Source organism: Rhinolophus ferrumequinum, chromosome 16 (genome assembly GCF_004115265.2).
Source record: "Rhinolophus ferrumequinum isolate MPI-CBG mRhiFer1 chromosome 16, mRhiFer1_v1.p, whole genome shotgun sequence".
In the NCBI taxonomy this organism is placed as follows: domain Eukaryota; kingdom Metazoa; phylum Chordata; class Mammalia; order Chiroptera; family Rhinolophidae; genus Rhinolophus; species Rhinolophus ferrumequinum.
This window is the reverse complement of record NC_046299.1, coordinates 46972711-46998279: the sequence shown is the minus strand read 5'-3', so window position 1 is coordinate 46998279 and position 25569 is coordinate 46972711. Positions and strand designations below refer to the sequence as shown.

General features: G+C 35.5%; 1 protein-coding gene across 8 annotated transcripts in view; it reads left to right on the top strand.

The window, feature by feature from the left end:
- The first annotated feature begins 789 nt into the window (after positions 1-789).
- The window catches only part of RUFY2 (RUN and FYVE domain containing 2), a 37323-nt gene continuing 12543 nt past the window's right edge, over positions 790-25569 (top strand). Inside the window, exons 1-13 of one of the 8 annotated variants that reach the window (XM_033130878.1) lie at positions 790-912; positions 2858-3031; positions 6677-6794; positions 8427-8528; positions 10078-10201; positions 10395-10456; positions 11243-11308; positions 14188-14257; positions 15792-15893; positions 16035-16151; positions 17196-17363; positions 18236-18333; positions 20750-20869. In XM_033130878.1, coding sequence (XP_032986769.1) covers positions 909-912; positions 2858-3031; positions 6677-6794; positions 8427-8528; positions 10078-10201; positions 10395-10456; positions 11243-11308; positions 14188-14257; positions 15792-15893; positions 16035-16151; positions 17196-17363; positions 18236-18333; positions 20750-20869 — 1325 coding nt within the window. In that variant the 5' untranslated portion in view covers positions 790-908. Of the gene's footprint in view, positions 994-1019; positions 1178-1595; positions 1790-2857; positions 3032-6676; positions 6795-8426; positions 8529-10077; positions 10202-10394; positions 10457-11242; positions 11309-14187; positions 14258-15791; positions 15894-16034; positions 16152-17195; positions 17364-18235; positions 18334-19100; positions 20540-20706; positions 20870-25569 lie in introns of those variants that run through there. The other 7 variants (XR_004425327.1, XM_033130875.1, XM_033130874.1 and 4 more) reach the window with 7 other exon arrangements.

Genomic DNA, 25569 nt, shown 5'->3' with positions numbered 1-25569 from the left:
GCCAGCTTGATCTGGTGATGGTTACCCAGCTGTTCGTTGCATAATGATTCTTTAAACTGTGTATACTACGTTTTATCCATTTTATCCATGTATGATTATCTCACAATAACGAAAATTAAAAACCAAATAAAGAAACACAATAGGTCTTTATAATGATGGAAGTGATGAAGAGAAGAACATTGCTCCATTTTCACCATATCTCTCGGTCTATTTCTAGCTTAGCCACCGTCTTAACAATTGCTGATCTAACTAGGTAATAGCTCACTTTCCCCAAAATGATATATAACTTAAACCTAGTCATCTAACTTGAAGTTTTTTTCTCTCTCCCTGAAATGGAAAAACACTAGCTTTATCTCCACACCTCTTTCTCTTGATTATGAGATCTTTCCTCATTGTTTTTCTAAACCTGTATACTTACTGGTTTAAACGTTGTGATTTGGGCTAGTTTCAGTAGGTTGCTGCCTGTTAATTGCTTCAGATGTTCTAAATTCTTTTGATTCCCTACAAGTTTGTGCAGTTGAAAGGGAAGTGGTCAGGTATGTTAGATTAAACCCAGCGGGATCCTGTGGATGAAAACGTTTGCACGTGGCTCGCATCCCCTTGGAAATGCAGCTTTAGCGCTCCGGCTCCTCACTCGCGAGGTCTCCTTTATGCTCCTTTTCCTTCTCTTTCCGGTCCCTCTGGACTCCGAGAAGCTCAGCGAAGGCGGGTTTCTCTCGCGGCTGCAGGCTCCGCGGCCCCCCGCCCCACTCGCGGCGCCGCGGGACTGCCCGGGCGTCCTCCCGCCGCCGGGAGCGCTGTGGGCCGCAGCGGGCCTGGTCGCAGACGCCGTGGTGGCCGCCGCGCGCCTGAAGGGAGCTGCTGGCGGGGCCCAGGGAGTCTCCGCCCGAGACCGCGCCGCCGCCGCCATGGGTAAGGGGAGCGGGCCGAGATGGACGCTGGGCGCTGCGTCCTGGGCTGAAGGCCGCGGCTGGACGAAGAGAGCTGCTGGTGGTGGGCACCCAGGCCTCCGGATCAGAATTAGGCCGGACCCCGGGCCTGGGGCTGGGCGGGGGCAGCCGGGGACTCCGGGTCGCCCGGGGTCGCCATGGCAACGCGAGGCCGACCCCAGTTCCCTCCCGCTTGCGCCCCTATTCGGGGGTCTAATGACCGAGAGCTCTTGGTCCCACGGCATCCAGTGAACGAGGACAGGGCCCGCCGGGGTGCAGCCCCCGGGTCGTGGGAACAGTCGGGGACGGGAGATGACTTCTCTGGTTTGGGGGATGGCGGAGGAAAGACGCGTCTCAGGTTTTGACCTGGGTACCCGACGCCGAGGGTGGGAGAGTGGTAACGATGCCGCGCAGGACCTCGGATGAGCCCTCCGCGAGGGTCCCGGGGGGCGCCCCGAGACCTTTGGGCGGCCTTGCTGAAGGGGGAAGAGAGGCAGGGAAAGGGCTCTAGGCCGGGGCCAGATGCGGGGACTGGCCTCTGGTCCGGTTTGGGGGGCCGCGACCCGGCAGGACACTTCCGTGAGCCCGGGCAGGGTGCGTTCGGGTTGTTAACGCTCCTCTGCGAGAATGCTGCTGTCACCTAGCTCGGACCTGCTTAGGAGCAGCTTCAAAGGAGCCCTTTGTCTGTCGCTTCGTACGTTACGGATTGTGATGGGCACTGTTAAGAAAAATAAAGAATTGCCATAGATTATGAAATATCAAGTGGTTTCGACCCCGAAAAGAGAGGGAGTCATACACTATGCAGATTTGAAGAAATGAGGCGTGTGGAGATTTTCCACCTGCTAGCTTGGTCATAGCAGGTATGGCTGTTTGTATTTTGAGTTGCTTAGGATTCAGTGTCAGGCCTAGCCATCTGAGATCAGAACTAGAATACTAGATAATTGGGAACCCTGAACTTTTGTGCAGTGAAGGAAAAACGGACACTTGGTTTACTTGGACTAGTAAATTTGTTAGAGATTATGAAACGGTTTTCGAAGTGCTGCATTTTTCTGCACTTCATTTTGTCATCTGTTTTTGCGAAAATATTCCTGCCTCTGGCAACAGTGATGAGAGTATCGGGAAACATCTGAATTTCTAAGAAAACTGAGAATAAAATTTGTAGGATAGAAAAAAATATTTTTGTGAATTGAAAATATTATTAAGATGAGTGTTTTTAAAAGTGCATCTATTGGTATTCAACTGAATCATCTGTGTGAAAGGGCAGGGAACTTTAATGTGAAACTGGACCCTGCTTTTATTTTCTCTGGGAAAATAAAGGAGTCATGCAATATAGAACTACAGTTGCAATGAAAACAAAAGAGGGATAAAATGAGTGAAAATTGAATGGCTTTTCCTGTATCCTCTAATTTATCAGTATGTTTTTATTTTTACCTGTCATGTTTGTTATGGGTGATTTGAGAATCTTAGAATTTTAACTACCTTTTATTTTATTGCCAGTTTATTCTGAACATTTTTTCCTTGGAATTTGTTCTTGGATGGTTCCTGCTATCCACCTTTTGCATGAGATCCTTAAACATGTCTATTACTCCACAGAAAGTGGAGTCTATTTCTCTGCAGAAAGTCATTTAAAAAAACCCAACTCATTCTCCCTGAAGAGGTGCCACAAAAGTGAAATAAATACTAGAGACAAGCCAATCAGGATCTTGGCAATAATTCATAAACTTTGGCTGGAATGGGCACGGTGGTATTCTGTGGTGTATGTGAAACATAAAGAGAATTGAACTAGTGGTATAGGTTAATTAGGAATACTAATTTGTCGACCAACGAAAAACAAACCACTGTTGGTATTATAGGGGAAGGAAAGTGTTTGTATATTTTTCAATGTCATATCTTGCAAATAATGTTGGACTCCTTTCTTGTGCTTTCAGCTACAAAAGATCCCACAGCTGTAGAGAGAGCAAACTTGTTAAACATGGCTAAACTGAGTATCAAAGGACTCATTGAATCTGCTCTAAGCTTTGGCCGCACTTTGGATTCTGATTATCCCCCCTTACAGCAGTTTTTTGTTGTTATGGAACATTGTCTGAAACACGGTCTTAAAGGTATCATGAGATTTTTAAAAATTAATTAACTTTAGAATTCCCCCCCTTCCATCTTAAACATCCTTGAAAATGTGATTTTTTTTTAAAAAATCTGTAATTATTGTTACTTTACATTTAAAAAATAGTGGGTGGGTTGGTTTTGGGAGAAAATATCCTACTGCTTTATGTTTTCAAATGAGTGGTCTTAGAAAATGCTTAGTGTTTTGTAAAAAGCATATTTAATTTTAAGATTTTTCAACATACTCTGAATTGATTTTCATTTTCTAGGACATTTAAAGAGTTATTTTAAAAGTGTTAAGCATGGTGATTCTGTTATGAACTCTTATTACTACTAGTTTGAGCGCTGTTGAACAAATACATTAAAATAGTTGATTGTTGAAATATAAACCACCTTAGGCATGGGAACATATCTAGAAAAATTGTCTTCTGGATTGGGTTGTTGTAAAAATGTGAGTGCTCCCTGAAAATGATAGTAGTGATTATTGTATTTTATACAGTTCATATTAAATTATTATGTATAAAATGTATTATATTTAGGTATTTAATATACGTTGTACAATAACTTGTTTTATGTACCAGTGTAATAACTACTTATGATAACAGTCATTGACAGTTTTCATCTTGAATTCCTATGATCAGCAGCTGTGTGGAGGCCTATGTGTAAATAGAATTAGATCAGGGGTATCCAAACTGCGGCCCACGATCCAGTTTTAATTGGCCCGCAGCAAATTCCAAAAATATATTTAGTTTACTTAAATAAACCAGGTGAGGCAATACGTACTTCACCTCGAGTGAGCGGCCCGGCTGTTTGTGTATTTTACCGCATATGGCCCTTGGTGAAAAACGTTGGAAAAAGTTAGGACACCCCTGAGTTAGATACTAAGGTGACTTATAAAGCAAAAGAAGTCTCTTGTTGGTATACTAGGGACTGGGTAGGTTGGGAGGGTCTAGAAGTTCTGACTATGGTGGTTGAAAGTGGGGGTTAATGTAAAAAGCAAAAGAGGAGATTTATCTAAATGTGGTTTTAATAAATGTAGTTCAAACTGAAAAGGGACCTTGGCATTAGAATTTTAGAAACACTGTGTGATGTTAATGTACTCATTTCTTGTTCTTTTTTTTTCTTTAAAAATATTTATTTATATTGAGATATAATTAGAATATAACATTAATTTCAGGTAGATAGCGTAATGATTTGATATTTGTATATATTATGAAATGATCACAAGTCTAGTTAACATTCATCACCACACAAACAAAGGGTGCCAAAATGTATACACATTTTAAGAAAGGAAAAAAACTATTAAAATTGTAATACTCAATATGTACCGATAACAAAAGATGAATACAAGCCATGTGTATACATTTTTTTGGCACCCCCGTAGTTGCAAGTTTTTTTTCTTGTGATGAGCACTTTTTTCTTTGTTTGTTTGTTTGTTTGTATGTTTGTTTTTAAGGAGGGCGCAGCTCACAGTGGCCCATGCAGGGATCGAACCAGCAACATTGGTGCTACCAGCACCATGCTCTAACCAACTGAGTTAACTGGCTACCCCATTTTTATTTTTATTTTTTAAATTTTTTTGAGAACTTTTAAGATTTGCTCTTAGCAACTTTCATATACAACACAGTACTATTTATTTAAAAGTTTACATATTTATTTTCCTCTTGTATCTTATGTTGATATACACTTGAAGAGAAGATTAGAAGCCCCAACAGTGGGGCAGTTTGGCAGCTAAGAGCAATTCATCAGGAAATATTCAGAAAGGTCTCCTATTAAAATGTAGCAACTTCTCATTATTAATGTAGTTATCTGTATACACTTGTTATGTGTGATTATCATATACACTTCTACAGATACTGAAGGTCTAATTATGGTAATTCTTACGTATAATACAGTATTATTAACTGTAGTCATCATGCTGTACATTACATTCCCATGATTTATTTGTTTTATAATAGGAAGTTTGTACCTTTTTAACACCTTCATCCATTTTATCCACCCCTACCCGCTGCCTCTGACATCCACCAATCTCTTCTCTGTGTCTGAGTTGTGTGTTTTTTTGGGGGGATTCCACTTTTTAATTAATGCCTTAGGATAATTTTTAGGGGGGATGGATTTTTGGACAGGAGTCCACCACCCTCATAGAATGCCAGCATTTTGGGTAAACCTGCTTTTCTTTCCACACAAAAAAAGCCTTAAGATAATTTTTAAAATGACATAAATAATAGAGAAATATATTCTTTTTGTACACGAATCAAACAGTATAGAAGCACAAAGAGCAAGACATAGTTTCCCTTTATTCTTTTCCCTAAAGGGAATCCTTGTAATTCTAGCACTTTTCTTTTTTTTTACTCTTAGTAGAATCATGCTATACATGTTATTCTGTGACTTCCTTTTTCCCCCTCCTCTTAAAAAAACCCCACAACTTGATGGTATAGTTTGGAGATCCTTCCATTTACATAGAGGTCTTTATCACACTTTTAATGGCTGTATGATGTTTTATAGTATATGTATACCATAACTTTTTAACTGCTCTCCTCTTAATGTACACTTAGGTTGTTTCCAATTATTTGCTATTCAAATTGTGCTGTAAGAACATCTTTGGGTGTATATGTTTGTGCACAAGTGCTAGGATTTCTTTAGGAACCCTACTGGGTCAAAGGATACAGGCAACTGGCTTCTATGAAGGCTTCACTGATTTATCAAAGTACTGTGAACGTGAGTGTTTTCTTTCCCCACATTTTTGGCTACTCTTGCTATTATCAATCTTTTTGAAAATTGTCCTTTTTATCTTTAGATTATAGCAGTAACATTGACTTAATTTCTCCCCCAACCTGTGAGATGGAATTTGCCAAATGATGGCCAAAAGAGTTCAATTTTAAACTCTTCTGAATTTATTTTCCTTTACGTCACAAAATACCACGAGGCATGTTCTAACAGTCAAGAGGCTTATCTTGATGAATTATTGTAAAGCTACTTTGTGCTGATTGATTTTATCCCCCAAGGAAAAATTGCCTAACTTCATGGTTGTCCTCGGGTGTTAGGCACACTGGATCTGAAGTCTTTAGAGCCGGTAGGTCTTAAGAAAGAACAGATAGTGGTTTCATGGTATTTTATATTACCCAAATCTCAGAATAAAAGGAAAAGTAAAGTCACAGTTTTTCATGTTTAAAAGTAAGATAACTTTTTATTTGTCCTTGGTTTACTTAGTAAACTCATAAAAATCAACTTTCTAGGGCCTCCAGCCTTTTTATATTTGGTATTGGTAAAGAATGAGCCCAGATGGGTGACCAGTTAGCTCAGTTGGTTTGAACGTGGTGCTAATAGCTCCAAGTTTGTCAGTTCGATCTCCGAATGGGCCACTGGGAGCTGCGCCCTCCTTAAAAAAAAAAAGAGCCTAGTTTTTTACTGTAATTACATGCATCCATATTTCTGATATGGAAGCATGGCCGTATCATATTTGTGATAAGGAAAAATCTCAGGATCCTGATTAACAGGTTGTTGATCAACAAGGCTGTGTAGTGGTAAAAGAGGAAAAGGTCTCTGACTAATTGTATGTTGTTAGAAATGTTGAAACTAAATATTTAAAAGGAAGTTAATATTATTTTATATGTTGAAGTTATATGCATTATATTTTCTATTTTCAGTAAGAAAATCATTTTTGAGTTACAACAAGACTATTTGGGGCCCTTTGGAATTGGTGGAGAAGCTATACCCAGAAGCAGAGGAAATAGGAGCCAGTGTCCGGGATTTACCTGGTCTTAAGTAAGTACTCTTATTAGTTGTTCATCCCTAACCACAGAAGTGTACTTACAGTTCCTGAAAAGTACCTCAATGGTAGTTTATTATCTTCTCTCAGGCTTAAGTGGCCTTTTTCCATTCTGTCCTAATAAAATTCTGTTCTTTCTTTATGGCTCAGCTCAAACTACATTTCCTTTATGAATGTAGGATGAAGGTAGGATGTATCAATTTTGTATTTCAGTTTCCTGAGTGTTAAGCTAGTTTGCAGTAATAACAATTTGTTTGAGATTGATTTATGCTAAATCCAGGCAATTTAGGAGATTTGAGTTCTCAAGTAAGCCATTTATATAACATAGGACTTGTGGAAATTACTTTTCTTCCACTGAAAATTGGGACATGTAATGTCACCTATCTGTTTCACTTGACAAACATATATGAAATGTCCTAGTAGCTGAGTATTCTAGCTAGTAACTACTGAGTGTTGAATATTTTTTGCAGGTAGAAAGTGTTAAGGCTAAGGTCTTAATGCTCTTCAGGGTATGATTAAGATGTAAGAGCTCCTTTTAGTTTATCTTAATTCTTGTGAATGAGATAACTTTTTTATGTTTAGCATTTTCTGTCAGATCATCAGTTTGCTTTTTCTTAGACAGCTTTACAATTTAGGGTTTAATTGTAAAGCTGTCTAAGTGTTTTCTGGCTGTTATCACAACATGCAGATGTTTGTAAGTTGTATTTAGTTGAGTTATAAAAGTCAACGGCTGCTATTTATTGAGCACTGTGTCAGGGTAATAAGATAATTGTTTGAATTATCTCATTTAGTGCTTAAATCAGTCTTATAGGGTAGAGGTTATTATAATAATTGTATAGCTGTGAAAAATAAAGGTCAGAGAAGTTATAGTTAATAAGTGGCAGAGCCAGGATTCAAACCCAGTTTTTAGAGTTAAATAGCAAGTGATGTTACACTTGACGTTTCTTATAATGGTAGATTAGGTGTAGTGATTTTTAGTTAAGACAGAAGAAAAAGGGAATTTCAAGTCTCAGAAAGAGAAATATAAAATTTGGTTTCATTTTAATATGAAAATAGATGTTCATATTGTTTTTAAAAAGCCAAACTCTACAAATGTAAAAAATGTTTTCTGAAGAATGATATTCATTAAAATGCTAAGTCATAAGAAACTCATTGTCTGTTAGAAGTGAAGATTGTTTCCGCCCACGCTACCTGCCAAAATGTTTTCTGTATAAGAAAACATAAAAGTGTAAATGGTATCTTTCTCTTCAAAAAAATCATACATATTCTGTAAAACTGGCTTTTATTTTCACTAAATGATAGAACTTGAGTAAGAGGTACCAGATTTAATTTTCTAATGACAATTGAACAAAGTATTTTTTGTAGAAATATCCTCACTATTTAATTTCTTCCAAGTCATAAAATATTACCTAGGTGTTGTACAGGTTCAGATTTACATTAGAGACTAAAATAGCTCTCGGGGATTGGTTTGCATGCTATAAAGAGCTAGCTTAAAACTATAGAAATGAAGAAAAACCATGATAAATTGCCTTTTTTCTTTATTAATGTGTACCTCAACAGATATAGAACATATAGTCTATAATCTTTGGGCTGGGGCTGTTTTCTTAACAATTGGTTTTGTTTCTCAGGACACCCCTGGGTCGTGCAAGAGCATGGCTTCGATTAGCTCTCATGCAAAAAAAAATGGCCGATTACCTGCGTTGCTTAATTATTCAGAGGGATCTCTTGAGGTTAGTACCATTAAATCATGTTCATTTTCATTTTTTATTTCATTTATATCCTATCTTCGAAAAAGGATTGAAGGTGTAGTACAAAAGGATTCATAAAATACAACAAGATGGCATAAAATAAAAGGAGGAGCAAAATGAGTGAGAAAATCATGGTGGGGACATAATATGGATCAGGAACTAGCCTAAAAAATAAGTACCGTAAGCTTTTTATCAGCTGATAAGGGGAAATTTATGTTATATTTCTAAGTTTCTTTCTTTTTTTTAAGACTAACATACATTTTTTTTTTCTATTAGGTGATACAAAAGTAATTGCAGTTTAAAAGATTAAAACTGCAATTACTTTTGCACCAACCTAATAAATTACAGTTACTTCTATGAATAAAAATTTGTAGTGGAATTTGGGGCTTTAATTCAAGAGGGATCTTTTTGATCTTGAGTGTCCAAACTACTGCTTCGACTGTATTGTGGGCACATTTTAAACTATTAATTTAAATTGAAGACCAAATGGTTAACACAGACTTTCAGAGCAAGGTATGCAGTTCTCAAAGGGAGTTGGGTCCATGGTAGCCCCTCCATTCACCCTTGTTCTTGTAGAGTACCTTTCTGATGTTCTGGAGAATTGTGACTTTGGTTGTACATCTTGGTTTTTTCATTTGTTAAATAAGAATGATCATACTTTAAGCACCTGCAATTTTTCAGTATTCTAAAGGTTAATTAAAGTGGGACTTCTTGAGGGAGGCATGAGACAGTGATAACTAGTTCTTTGAATATAAGTTGTCAAGTATTAGTTTTTAAACTGTCCAATTTCTTTGAGAGGCCTCTTATTTGAACACTTTTAAAGAATATAGATACCCATCAGTATCTTTTATTGATGGTTATCTATTAAGAACACTTGAAATATACATATCAAATGCAACTGACTGGAACCTGAGTTTGGAAATGTTTCATATATTCATTTTCCCACCTTAGTCTTTATCCCAAGGGTCTTAATAAATCTAAGAACTGAAAATTCAACTCTAATAAAAGTATTGTAATTATATCAGCAGCAGTCACTGTGTCTTCTGAGAGTTACAAACATTTCAGACCCCTCAGTGATGGCTCTTTTTCTTTTGATCTTTCTTTCTTTTTTTTTTTTTCATTTGGGAATATTGGGGAACAGCATGTTTTTGCAGGACCCATCATCTCCAAGTCAAGTCGTTGTTTTCAATCTAATTGTGGAGGGCGCAGCTCACTGGCCTCTGTGGGAATTGAACCAGCGACCTTGGTGTTATGAGCACAGCGTTGTAACAAACTGAGCCAACCGGCCGCCCAATTTTTTATCTCTCTTTTCTCTCATCAAAATTCCTTTTCCTCTTTTGTCTCCTTCAGTCTCTTTGTTTTGTTTTCTGTATAGATATTTAAATTTCAAAAATTTTAAGTTATTCACATATAGAAAGGCTAATTTGAAGACTTAGCTTGGTTCCATCTTTATAATAAGGTACTAAAATTTAAATTTTAGTTTTTGAAATAAATTTGTGATTTAAGTTTTTTATTATTTTAATTTTTACAGTGAATTCTATGAGTATCATGCACTAATGATGGAAGAAGAAGGAGCAGTAATTGTTGGGCTGCTGGTTGGCCTGAATGTGATAGATGCTAATCTCTGTGTCAAGGGAGAAGATTTAGACTCACAAGTAAGTGCAAGTGACTAGTACCAAATGCAGAGTGTTTTAAGTTTGTACTGTTCTTCTTTGATCTAGTTTATACTCTTAAGTTGTAAACAGTGCAGTTAACAGTAAAGAAAAATTTCGAGTAAAATTCAGTTGCATGTTAAAGGTATTTCTGATATTTCTCCCCTTTAAATAAAAATAACTTTATTTAATTCAGGTTGGAGTGATTGATTTTTCCATGTATTTAAAGAATGAAGAAGATGTTGGAAATAAAGAAAGGTATGATTTTCATAAGTTATTTCACATGGTTTTTTTTTTTCTTTAGCTCTTTACAAATCAGTATGAGGTCCACCTACTTATAATGTGGTTTTTATTTCATTTATTTATGTGTAGTTCCTGCTTTGTTTAGTTTTCACTTCCATTTACCAGCTTGATAAAGCAAAAAACTATTTAGAAGGAGGCTTTCATACGAAAGCCTCCAACTTGGGTCATACCTGCAGTTCCTGAGACCCATTTTAATAGTTAGCTATGTTTTGTCATAAAAGGGATGAAAACTTACTATTTACAAGCTTACGTATGATGGTTTATTTCCAGATCTAATTGTGTTTAAATTTAAAATATCCTTACTCCAACTACTAAAAAGAAAGGATTAGGTAACGTGATAGAGGTGCTAATTATCATTAGAATAGCAGTCACGTCACAATATATAAATGTATCAACCTGTTGTATGCCTTAAATTTACACAATATTATATGTCAAATATAAACCAATAAAAATATAATGTCATATAAATCAATAAAAAACAAATCATACTGTTGCAAAAAAATTTAAATATACTAATGGTACTGTTAAGTCTAATATTAGCAAGTAATTTACTTAATAAAAGTTATAGTTATTTAATACACAGCTTACTGCTATATGATTATATTCTTGAATTTCATTTTAAAGGCAAGATAATGTTTTACCATTATGGTTTTATAACAATTTTAGATGATTTAGACATTATTTTTGGCACCTAATAAATACCTTTGTAACCTAGCACAAAACTACTTTCCCCTCTTCTAGGAATGTTCAAATTGCTGCCATATTAGACCAGAAGAATTATGTTGAAGAATTAAATAGACAACTGAAGTAAGTGTTATGGATAGTTGGATACTTAATGCATTGATGACTGTTGTCTTAGGGTCTTCCTTTCAGGTCAGCTTAACCCTATTCCTTTCTTCTACGCATTTTTTAGAAGGGGTTGAGGGGATTGAGAGCATGGAGACTAAGAATACAGAGAATTATTGGATATTACTCATTTTTAATAGAAAACGAGAGTCAGATTTTTAAATAGAATCTCCAGAGAATTTAAAAATAGAATTTTAAACTTATCCCTGTATCCTTGAGAGAAAAGACTAGATAGGGTAGAAGTTTATATCTAATGGTTCAAAAAATTCATTTTTCTTACTTTAAAGTAAGCTGTCATTTTCCATGATGGAAGTTTTCTCCTTACAGTGTCACCTGGTCATGGGAGCTGTCAGTAAATACTCTATGTGGGAAGAATTTCTGAGACCTGTTTATAAAATAGTATAGTGCAGTTCTGCTTAATAGAAGTATAATGTGAACCACATAGATAATTTAAAATTTCTGGTAAACCACATTAAAAAGGTAAAAAAGAAACAGATAAAATTAGTTAAAAATACAATTAATTTAACCCAGTATATGCAAAATATTATTTCAACATGTAATCAATATAAAAATTATTAATGAGGCATTTTATTTTCAGTTTTTTGGTACTATCTTTAAAATCCAATGTATATTTTATACTTATAGCACATTTCAGTTTGGACTAGTCACATTGTAAGCGCTTATTATTAGTCACATGTGGTTTATGGCTACCACACATACTGTATAACACAGGTGTAGTGAGTAATGTTTGCTACATAGTTAGAAATGGACTGTTCTTATTAAAATGAATAATTAGCATAAATGACTATCTTGGGGTAATGGGATTACGAATAATTTTTATTCTTTGTACTCGTCTGTATTTTCTGAATTTCACTCAATAAACATGCATTACAGTCAAAGTACAATTAAACATTTTCCCATTTTAGAAAAAGAAACTAATAAGCCGTAACTGGCTTTTCTTCTGAAGTTAGAGAGATAGGAAAGATCTTGTGTCAGTATCTTTTTTTTTTAATCATGGAGTTTTAATAGCTATCATAGGAAATATGTGTATTTTGTAATTTTATATTTCTGAGATTGTATTTCTAAGTGCAACCTTGTATGCATATTTATTTACTTTTAAACTTTTATTCATTTTTTTGGGAGCAGGTAAAACATTCCCATAGTTTGAACTTCAGAAGGAATGTTAAATGAAAAATCTCCCTCTTCCCCGATCTCCAACCATCTGGTTTTACTCTTGGGGAGTAATTGATATACTAGGTTCTGATTTATGCCTCCACAGATACTTTATGCAAATAAGCACGAATATGCATATATTTTCTTATGTTTCTTACCTTCCTCAGTTCTTTACACATAAGGTAGCATACTTTTTCCACTATTTTGTACTTTACTGTTTTTACTCGACAGTTTATCTTAGAGTCTATTCTATTCAAAAGAGCTTTCTCATTCCCTTTTATGTTATGTGTGTGTTAATCACTTACAGCAATACTAGTGCCTTAGTTTTCTACATTTTATGTATTAAAAAGTTTCATTGTTTTTTAAATTAAAAAATAGTTCTTGTACATTTAGAATATTTTGAAAGTATAGAACACAGATATAGAAAAAATAGAACTTACCTATTATCCCTCACTCAAAAAAAACACCCACTATTGAGGGTTTGTTTTCAAAAGTGCTTTTTTGATGATTATTTTATTGATTCTCACATAAAGGTAGGGCAAATATTATTGTCAGATTTTATAGATTTTATAGATAAGGAAACTGAAGCACAGAAAGGTTTTCTTTTACGTTGTAAAACCTTTCTGAGCTTCAGTTTCCTTATCTATAAAATCTGACAATAATATTTGCCCTACCTTTATCTGAGATACAGTTAAAAAGTAGAAAAGCAGGGAACATAACCTTGATCTTCCATCTCCTAGTCCTGTACTTGCTATATCTCATCATCAGGATACCCTGGTGCTATTTCTGAAAAATTCAAGTTATTTACCTAAGAATTATTATATTTAAAAATGATTTAATATGAATGAAACAATATTTTTCTTGTTTCACCAGTTAAACTGAAATGTCAGTACTTGTTTCTGCGGCTGGTATAGAATTCGTTTAATCTAATATAGATTTTTTTGGTAATGTATACTGCATATTATATTTTATTAGAGAAAGTTGGAGTTAGTAAAATCAAACAGGTCTTGAAAATCAAACTCAATAAAATTGTACAATAATGTCCAATCTTGAGCAGTTTAAACAAAAATGCAAAAAACAAATGTGTTCATGTAGCGTCGCCTGACTTTCGACTTTACCCTTGAAAGATGGGTTGTTTGCTTAGCTGCAGGCTGACTGGGTACCTAATGTTGGGTATCTCATCTTCACATTTCTCAAACCTGGGTGACTTTGGAGGTCTTTAGTTATTATGAAAATGGAGAGGAGAAACAGAATGGGGCTTCTGTTTGTGAGCTTCATTAAACCGCTTAATTATTAAAGTGGACATTTAAAGCTCATCCTTTAAAATGTTATTTTAAATTTAGTTTTGATATTATTTAGTATTCTTTGTGTGGAATTTCCATTCCCAAATATTGTAAGTTAAATGTTAGAAGGACCCTAAGAAGACAACAAAAAATCATGAGCAGCATCAAATGAAATTTTAATAGAAATATTAATTCTTTTGCTACAATCTTTAATGCTCTCCTAGCCAAATCAAGTTATTCAACTTAATGAAATTTCCCACACTCAAAAATTCAGACAGGGCAGTTGGTGCATGTTAGTCAACATAATGATTCTAGGGTAACATACTTTTTCTTGCCTTTGTAGAGTGTGTAATTTTGAATGAGTTTTTTCTTTATTAATTTCAGCAGCACAGTCAGCAGTCTCCATTCAAGAGTTGACTCATTAGAAAAGTCAAATACTAAGCTGATTGAAGAGGTATTGTCACCCAGCCATGGATAATTGTCTTTCATGGACTTAGTATTTGTGATCCTTTTTCATTTTCATTATGAATGCATTAAGCATACTCATACATACACACACAGACAGATATTTTCATCATTATGATGGAATACTTGTAATATAATTGTAATTGAGAAGTTCAATAGAAACCACATGTTATCAGGCAAATTCTCAGGTGAATCTGAATTGTTTCGAGATACTCAGCTTCTAGAAATGAGCCTAAAGGTGAAACTCATACAAACTCTTCTGTAAATGTGCTCTGATTCTCATTTTCATATCTGGATGACCTGTATTTAGATAGTGGGATCACTTGTAGTTAGACATGTTAAAATGATACTGTCCCTCTTTTTCCACTATTCAGATTGCTTTTCTTTACAAGTGTGATCATATCCACACTTTCTCTACCTTCCCATGTGTAAAACTCATCTGATATGCTCTGGTTTCCAGTATTTTTAAAGTGGCTATTTGGTGGTCCCAGAACCAGAAATTTATTTCAGCTCTATTTTTAATATTATTCGTAAAATTGATTTTTAGATAAGTTTTTTTTTTAATCTGTCGAACCACAGAATTATTGCTTTCTATTTTTCAGAATTATTTAGGGTAGAGGAAGAAATTTGTTATTAGTGCTATGAACCCTATTTTTCATGTTAATTAAAATTCTTATTTCTTTAAAAATTCTTATTTCCTAATTTTTTAAAACCAGGGAACGCATGATTGTTTGCATGACTACAGTTAAGAATTCATCTTCAGGGGTGGCCGGTTAGCTCAGTTGGTTAGAGCGTGGTGCTGATAGCACCAAGGCTGGCCGGTTCTATCCCCACATGTGCCCTGGAAAAAAAAAAAAGAATGCTTCTTCATTTTGACATTTTTGGATCATTTGGTAGTTCGATAAACTGGGACTATTAGAGAGAGCGAGGTGCTCACTGGTTTGTGTCTCTTCTTGGCCTTAGGCACACTGTGAAGTTCAAGTTATGTCCTCAACAGTGTTCAGAAATTTATTTGCAAGGCAATATTGGGCAGTGGTCCCAGCTTTCCTTTCCTAGGATCCTTCTTTCCAGTTTTAGGTCTCAGAGCCAAGTCACCTAGTCATTCATGTTTAATGCTGATGATTGGAGCTGTCTCAAATTTGTGATGGTCACTCAGTGTGTCCAGGCTTCACAGGGTGTCCTATTTGGTTATGTCTGTATTACATTTCAATGGTAGCACAACCTTTTTTCCTATATTTACACAAGTCTTTATAGTCTTATTGTTTAATGCACAATTTTTTATATGCTCAGGCACTTTGTATTCAGGACATTGTAAATCAGATAAGCATGTTTCAACTAACAAAAAGAAATAGTAGAAATCAGTATAGTTTCTTTAGTTGGTATCTTGGGGTAATAGGAACACATTTTTCTTATGAAAGTTTCAGTAGATGTGAGACATTTTACTAGTTGTAGGATTTTATTTTCTATTATTTATTGCCATGAATGTTTAAAATCTTTTTTCTTGCCCGTTTCATAATTTTTAGTTAGCAATAGCAAAGAATAATATCATTAAACTCCAAGAAGAAAATCATCAATTACGAAATGAAAATAAATTGATTTTAATGAAAACACAGCAGCACCTAGAGGTAAGTATACACTGATTTGCAAACAGACGGGCTTGTATCAGAAATTGTGACTGTTTGGGACTCTTGCGTGTAGACTGGGTATTTCTGTGCTGTATTAATAGTAGATATTACAGAATAATAAGTTTTATGTTTTCCTCCTAGGTTACTAAAGTGGATGTGGAGGCTGAGCTTCAAACATACAAGCATTCTCGGCAGGGGCTGGATGAAATGTACAATGAAGCCAGAAGGCAACTTCGAGATGAATCTCAGTTACGACAGGTAGGCTGCATTAAAATTACATTAGCCATCATCATTATCATCTGCCCTTAAGCAAGTTCTACTTAAAATCTCTTTTAGCCTTATCTTCCTTGGTGTGGAGTAGCAGTCTCACTCACTTAATCCCCTCAAATTCTTTAAGCTCCCATTTAGATCAGTGCTTTTTTTTCCCTAACTTTTATTTATTTTAAGTGTTTTTCCAGGACCCATCAGCTCCAAGTCAAGTAGTTCTTTCAATCTAGTTGTGGAGGGCGCAGCTCACAGTGGCCCATGTCGGGATCAAACTGGCAACCTTGTTGTTAAGAGCACTGAGCTCTCACCAGCTGAGCTAACTGGCTGCCTCTGGATCAGTGTTTTTTTAAACTGTGTTTTTAAACTGTTACAATCTGTGTGTGTGAAATGAATGGATTGTGACTAGCATTACAAAAAATGAAGTAGAATAGAGTGATGTATTCAAATATTAGTAGAATCATATTTAATATTAACTTTTTTTTACCCTTTTAATTTGTGAAATATGATACCTACAGAAAAATACAAATGTAAAGCTTAATGGATTATAATGTAAATACCTGTGTAGCTACTACCCAGGTCAGGAAGAGTATTGCCAGCCTTTTCATCCCTGCTATTTGTCTTTAATATTAGGAAACTTCTTTTCCTTTTGATGTAAAATTCTTTACAAGAAGAAATTAAAACTGTGAAATAGGATTTTTGAGTTATCTTTGGCTTTCATTTATACAGATTGCTTCATTTTTTTTGTTTAAGGAAAATTATACTGAGTTTATGAGGCATAAAAATACTTCAATCTTGAACCAATAGGACAGTGATAATTAACAGAATCTAGAAAATGCTTTCATTTTAGCAAAATATGCATTTGAAAATACTTAAAATGTTATTATATGGCATGGTGGATTCCCATTGGTGGGGCTTATACCTCAAAAGGAATAGTCCATATATTGAATAGAAACTTTCTTGAGCGCATTAATTGTTGAGTGTCTGATTTTGACATCCTGAAGAGACATGTGAATTGAGGATATGTTGAAATTGCAGGATGTGGAGAACGAGCTAGCGGTACAAGTTAGTATGAAACATGAGATTGAACTTGCCATGAAATTGTTGGAGAAAGATATCCATGAGAAGCAAGATACTCTGATAGGCCTTCGACAACAGCTAGAGGAAGTTAAAGCAATTAACATAGAGATGTATCAAAAGTTGCAGGTAAGGAACGTTCTTAAATTCTTGGAATTTCTTGTTATATAAATTAAAAATGAATGTTTGTAAAAGGATTTGGTTTTTAAGAGATGAGCCTATTTTAACAGTGGTATGTTAGTAATAAAATGCAGTGTCTTTTTTGCTAAATGGAAGCTTTAGAAATGTAGCAATGAAAGAGGTATCAAACAACAAACAGAATCACCTATCTGAATTTATTTAATTTATTTATTTTCATAAAAGTTATTGGGGTGACAACTGTTAGTAAAGTTACATAGATTTCAGGTGTACAATTCTGTAATACATCATCTCTATATCTCACATTGTGTGTTCACCACCCAGAGTCAGTTCTCCTTCCATCACCATATATATTTGACCCCGTTTACCCTCTTCTAGAACCCCCTGCACCCTTCTGAATTTATTTCTTGATGTTGAAAGTTTAACAGTATGAAGATTAAATCTTTTGGTAAAACTCAATCTAAATATGCGAGACATTTTTGTGAACTTCTTTATATAGCATAGTCCTGAGAAAGATTTAATTTTGACTGAAATGCTTTACTATAATAATTACAAATTTTCTAATAAAGTGACATTTTTCTTAAGTAGACATGTTGCCAAAAGCCCTTTTTAATTTAATTTGAAAAATAGCATATTTTACAAGAGTTTATTTGGTTGTCTTCCAAAAACATTAAAGGCTGAGTGGTTTTTTTTCTTTATTTTACTTTGAAGGAAAACTAGTAGTACTAGTGCTTTATATCGGAGTATTTTAAACTACAAATTAACTTGGCTCATTTCAAAGTAATAATCCCATAGCAAAATGGTATACAAAGCTTATAAATGTTCAGGTTTAAAAATCAAAAGCACTGTGTTTTTCTAAATAGGGTTCTGAAGATGGTTTGAAAGAAAAAAATGAAATAATTGCCCGACTAGAAGAAAAAACCAATAAAATTACTGTAGCCATGAGGCAGCTGGAACAAAGGTACAGCATTTTCTGTCTTAGTTTCTTTTTTTCCTTCCTTTCCCCTCCTTTTCTTTATTTAACTCTTAACATCTGCCACAAAAGCCATTAGGAAAATTTAGATTAGGACATGGTTTTTTAAGCCCAGCAGAATTTTGCCTTTTTTGTTTTGGTTGTTGCATGGAATCAAGTTGCTTTATATTAGGCTGATTCATTTGAACTTACCATTTTGCACATTTTAGAAAAGGCCTAATATCAGCAATTTTATGTGGTTCAATCTGTTATGTTACATAAAACAAATACACAAACAAAAACCTCAAAAAAGTAAAAAAAAAAACGAACAAAACCAACGGTTGAATTATCCCTGATTGATTTCCATGCATATTGATTGTCATATCCTTTGTCATTCACCATCTCTTTATCTGAAATCAAGCTTTCTGAGTTGGCAGTTTAGTTGTGTTTCTTCGAGCTAGGACCCTCACCCCAACCCAAGAAATAATTTTGTTTAAAATGGAATTGTTTTATATCGGCATTTTTCACCTTTATTGTTGGAAAATGTAATGTACTTCCATTGACCTGTCATGTTGGTGTCAACATATGTCTTATCATTGCTTTCTTTGAATCTACTTATGAAAAACATAACTATTAATGCTTTATTGACATGAGTATTCTTTTATTGACATCCTCTTTCTTCTTTTTTCTTTTTTGTTTCTTTATCCCCATTTTTACATTTTGGACATCTTTATTACCTTTTTCTGTCTTTGATTTCTGTCCATTCCATTATGAAGTGACAATGATTTGTTAACTCAAACTAGGACAATTGCAATGTCATTGGTGAAATGTGCCAGCAGTGACACTCAGGACCAGTACAAGCTGGTCAAAGATATATCTTTCTGAAAACCACTTGTATTTAAACAGACTAAAAGAGAATCAACAGTTTTATAATATATTAAACAGAAAAGAATTTATGCTATTAAGTATTTTAAAAGGGTATTAGGAACCCTGTACACTTCTTGATCAGCTGCTGTGGTAATACACTGCCCTCAAGCAGAGTGGGTGCACTTGGATTTCCACAAACACATCCCTCAAACCTTGTGCACAAGGGCTGATTTGAGTATTGACCTTTGGAGGTCAGGATTTTCAAATGCAGTTTTATCTTTTTGGCCATTTTTTGATGGAAAACATAAAAGTTGTTTAAAAAGTTAACCTTTGTTTTGACAATGTGTTGGCACAGATTTTTTCCCCACCATAAGTCCACTCTTTGCCTAATGGCTCTTTTACTGATTTTTTAAATATGTTTTAAAATAGTTCATTACCCAGATTGGCCATCATCTTGTGCTTAACACCTCAAGTTTCTGGTTCCCCTTAGCCCTCTTCTATGATAGCACAACTTCAAGGCCTACCTCACTTTTTAGTTTTAGTAACATGAGAGAAAAGCTTGGGCCACCCATCCCCCCACCTTAATATTTTAAATTTGGATTTAGAGGTAACTTCAGTGTTACTCCCTTCTCCTTGGAAGTGGCATTTATACTTCTGAAATGTGTGGGGGTTGCCCCATTGGTATGGTTTTAAGGAAGAAAAGAAGAGGCAATTTTTTTGGTTAGTTGAATAGAAATTTCTCTTATGATTCCCTATAAGAAATTGATGTCCCTTGAATACTTGGTAGATGTTTTCTTATAAAAATATTGAAGTTAAATCTAAGAAATCCTAAATGACCGTAGGAGGCATGGAGTGGAGCTAAGCACAGGGAGAAGCAACAATTTACAAATAAAAACAGAGAAAATGAAAATCACATTTTTAGCTAATTTTTAAAATTCAGTGATGAGGAACAAAAATGATCTCTAGAGAATGTTGCCAACTAGTAACTAAATTCTTTTAAATCTTAAAACACACACATACACACATAACAGCTTTGGCATAATTAATACATGCATAATGATCCTACAGGGAAGACTTGGCTGTTATTTGAAGTAATTGCAGGTCTTTGCTCTTGGCCTTGTTAGCACACTTGATTCCTGGCATACATATCCTAACATAAAATAGAACAATGCGGCTTCTTCAGCTAGTGTAGACTTAAGTACTATGCTTTTCATGGTTTTGTAAAAAGACAGTAACACACCTATTACACTTTGGAAGTTGATTCATTACGCTCTACAGAAGTGGTAGAGGCTGTATTGCTTTGCATTGTTAATTATGAACAAGAAATAAAATGAATTTGAAGATAGTATTCTGGGCATATTATATGTTATACTGAAAAAAAAATCACAAACAGACATTGTGTGGCTCTTTCACGTTTGAGTTTGTGAGTTTTCCCCCAAACTTTGTTTTCATTTAGAAATGTTTCTATTTCCCCATTTTTCTTTTATTTGTCTTCTTCACCCTTTTACACCCTAGTTCTAGCCTCAGTTTTACCCAAAGTTGATTTGAATTACACCAGATTGCAGCAAGCAGAGAAGGCGCAAATGGAAGCTGAAGATGAGGACAGGAAATACCTACAAGGATGTCAGAGTAAATCCGACAGTCTGCAGAAACAAATCTCCCAAAAGGAGAAACAGCTGTGAGTATTTCACTCTTGGAAACAAATACTTGTGTTAACCTAATTCCCACCCACTCCCTTTTTTGAACATATAGTAGAATACCTATATTTTCATTTATTTAATGATGTCAGATAGATTGTGTAGATTGTGGAGTTCTAAAAGATAAAAACCTTAGAAAACATACTTATGATAAAACTTATGTTTTTACTCCCTTTATTGCTTGCAGAGCAATTTCAACTGTCTTATCTTCTTGCTCAAGGACAATTTTATTTTTTCTGCTGTTTGAGGTTAATCTGATGGCCATTATGTTTCTGGATACTAAGTATAATAGACCTTTGTAACTCAAAGGAGCCTATATTACCAAAGAACATGATGCTTTCTGAGAACATTTTAATTAGTATTTCAATATGGTGGATCTGTATATAGTCAGCTGGGAAGAATGTCATTGAGTTGAAAGGAAAGCAAACTAAGTATGATCCCATTTTTTTATAAAGTTGAAACTGCATATATGTATACTTACATATACGTAGAAAAGAGTTTAAAACAGATCCTGGGGAATGATTATCTCAGGAGTGATGGCAGATTGGCAGGGGTGTTTTAGTTTTTACTTTATAAATATCAATATTTTCCCCCCAGTAAATATGTATCACTTTTGTTACTAAAAGAAAAACAACAATGGAAACTACAGTTACATATTATGTTTAACAGATCATTAAACAAGCCCACATGCCACGCATGATACCTCTATGCATGATGCCTTTTTTGGTTGAGGTGCTGTTAAATTCTTCTCTATCCTTGGTGATTTTCTGTCTAGTAGTTCTGTCAATTATCAGTAGAGGATTTGTTGAAATATCCCAACTATAATTATGGATTTAGGTATTTCTACTTCCAATTCTATCAGTTTTTGCTTTGTGAATTCTGAAGTTCCATTTTTTAGTGTCTACACATTTTGGATTGCTAAATCTTCTTAGTGAATTGACCTTTTTATCATTATATTATATGCCTCTTTGTCTCTGGTAATTTTCTTTTGACGTCTACTTTGTCTGAGTTAATATAGCTACTTCTGCTTTGTTTTGATTAATGTTTTCATGCAGTAAACAAAAGATTAATGTTCACACTTTTTATTTACTTTCAGCTTAATCTTTATCATTATATTTGAAGTAAGTTTTTTATAATTCATGTTTTTTATTCCTTCTGCTAATGACGTAGTTAGCCCATTTTCATTTAGTGTAATTATTAATATATTAGAGCTTAAGTCTGCTGTTTTATTGTTTTATTTCTTCTCTGTTTTTTTATTCCTCTGTTTTATTTTTCCTGCCTTCCCATGGGTTACTTGAACATTACTTAGAATTCCTTTTTGATTTATTTGTAGTGTTTTTGAGTGTATTTATTTGTATAGAGTTTTTAGTGGTTACTCTAGACTTTATATTAATATATTTGCAACTTTTTTGTCTACTGGCATCCACATTTTACTACTTTGAATGAAGTGTGGAAGCATTACCTCTACTTAGATCTTTTTATGTCTCCCCTTTATAGCATAATTTGCTTAAATATTTACATAATATTGAGAACCACATCAGACAATGTTATAGTTTGTGCTTCAACCATTAAACATAATTTAGAAAACTCTCTCTATTGTTCTTTTCATTCCTGATGTTCCAAGGTTCCTTTGTGTCTGAAGAACTTCCTTTAGCCATTCTTTGAGGGCAGGTCTGTTGGCAACAAATTCTCTTAATTTTCTTTGAACTGAGAATGTCTTGATTTCACCTTCATTGCTGAAGTGTACTTTCAGACTACCCTAGGAATTCTGAGTTGATAATTCTTTTTGTTCAGCACTTGAAAAGTGTTGTGCCACTTTCTTTTGGCTTTCTGACTGTTTCTGACTGTCGTTTGAATTGTTCTTCTAATTATGCTCAAGATTCTTTCTTTGGATTCATCCTGTTTGGCTTTGGTCAGCTTCTCGAGTCTTTAGGTTTATCTTTGCCAAATTTGGAAAAATTTTGACTATTATTTCTTCGGGTATTTTGTCAGTTCCACTTGCTTTCTCCTCTCCTCTGGGACTCTGATAACATGAATGTTAGATCTTTTTTTTAATAGTCCCACTGGTCCCTGACACTCTTTACTTTTATTTTTCAGTCTTTCTCTCTGTTGTTCAGATTGGGTAATTTCTATTTTTCTGTTTTGAAGTTCATTCATTCTTTCCTCTTCATTTTCATTCCTTTATTGAGCCCATCCAGTGAGATTATTGTATGTTTTAAATTTTTTATATTCCCTCCCTTCATCCCTCCGTCCACTCTTCCATTTTTGCCAGAACTTCCTATTTTTTCATTTGTTTCAAGCATGTTCTTAATTGATCATGGGAGTATTTTTATAATGGCTGTCTTAAAATTCTTGTCAGATAGTTCCAACATCTGGAACTATCTGCCATGTTAGCATCTGTTGATTGTTCTTTCTCATCCAAATTGAGATTTTTTTTCCTGGGTCTTGGTGTGACAAGTATTTTCTCATTGCATTCTAGACATTTTGGGAATTATGAGACAGCATCGTATTTAAATCTTGTTTTGGCAGTCCTCTATGATAACTACACCAGCAGGGAAATGTGCACACTGACCTTTATACTAAGTGGGGATAGAAGCCCAGGACCGTCCTGGATGGGCTGGAGAAGGGTGCCTAACTGGGCAGGGATTGAAATCTATGTTTCCCACTCAGTCTCCACTGACACTATGGAGAGACGGGGAGAGGTGCCTTGTTACGATCAAGTGGGAGTGGAAGTCCAGGCTTCCTCCTTGGTCTCTGCTGACACTATGCTGGAGGGGAGAAGGAGAGGTACCCTTATTATCACAGCGCAGAGATAGAAATCTAAGCTCCCCACCTGGCCCTGGCTGACACTGTGGGGAAGGTGAGAACTGCCTTGTTACTGATGCATAGGGATAAAAGTACTGCCTGCTCACATGGCCTCCACAGGGGTGGATGAGGAGAGACACCTTATTATTGCTGGGCAGGGGTGGATGCTCAGATGCCCTTCCCTGATTTGGCCTTCTCTGATATCACCACAGTGGGGTGGGGGAAGGGACACCTCATTATTGCCAGATGAGGATGGAAATTTAGGCTCCCTACTTTGCTGTGTGGTCAGGGCCTGTGGTTTTTTCCTCTGGTGTTTTGCTGGAATAGGGCATTTATTGTCAGAAAGGTTTCTATCATACTAGGCTGCCTCTTCCCAGCTCTTTGGCAAGAGAGAGCAGGTCTTTCTTGTGGCTCTTTTTGGTCTGTGCCCATTGGTGTTTGTGGGTTGCAGGCAGCTTTGGTGCACAGTCTTAGCTATAGAAGAGGCACAAAGAAGCCTCGGAGCTCATCACCGTGTTATTCTTTGAGTCCTGGGGTTTTTAGCTGGTCTGCCTTCTTTCTCCCTTTCAGAATCTTATGTTTGTTTATATATAATGTCCAGGGTTTTTAACTGTACTTAGTTGAATGGATAGGTAGAAATATGTTTACTCCATCTTGTCTAGAACCAGAATTCTAAGTTCCTTTTAAATCTACCACAAAAATAACATTTTGAGAAATTGGTATATAGAATAAGGCTTTAGGGCAGGAAATGTTACCTTGGTTGAAAACGTGCATCATGTGTACTTTTTGAAACTAAAATCCACTACTTCCCTCAAAACAAAAACACTCAGCAAGCAAACATTTTTTTCTTAATTGTAAGACTTTCACAAAAGGACAGACAGCCAGCACTTTCAGGGCTGCCTAGGCAACAAAAATCATGAGGCGCACTTAAGTCAACAAGTTTATTAATAACATCAAGGGTTTTGTTGTTTAAGTCCTTGTGCTCTGCCAAATGAAAAACAAGAAAAGCCAGGCTGGGCCACTCTTTGCCAGTCCCTGGAATACAGTCTTGAAACCCTGGTATTGTACTGTGTTACTGAATCAGTTTTCTAGAGTTTGCCAAACATGTAGGTAAGACAAATCTGATATTTATTCTGCAGTGGTGCAGCTATTTGATCCCTGCCCAAAGGATGACCTAAATAGTGCTACAGGTGCCTGGCCCTTTCCTATAGGCCCAACCTACTTAATAAGATGGTATAGCTACAGGGAGATGTTTGTCCCTGTTAAAAGCCTGAAAGTAATTTTGTGCCATCTTGGTAGAGTATGAACATGTTAATTGGGAGATCAGGAAGGATCCCTGATGGCTCAGAAAAATTGGAACCATTACTACAGAAATGGGCAGCTGGTGGGCTGGCGCAGGGGCCCGGGTGGTTGGAGCACCTTGCTCCTAAAGCCAAAGTCGCCGGTTCAATTCCCACATGGGCCAATGAGCTGCACGCTCTACAGCTAAGATTGTGAACAATGGCTCTCCCTAGGCTTCTGTGAGCAGCCAGACAGCCGTGGGCTACCATGAGTGGCCCGTAGCGGCTAACAGTGGCTTGAACGGGAGTGGGGGTGGGCGGAGGGAGGCAGAAGAATGGGGAGGGAAAAAAAAAAAGCAGCTAGGATTTCTTTTTTTAACATTTTGATGAATATCCTTATTTATTTTTGGTATTACATTATTTTGATATTACATAGATTTTTTTTATGTTTTTTAGAAAGGATCATGCTACATGCTCTTTTGTGTCTTATTTATTGTATTTACCACATAATGGACATTTTATCATATGAATTAATATAATTCTACACCATCCTGTCACAATTAACCTAAACGAATCCTTTAGCCCGAAAAATTTTG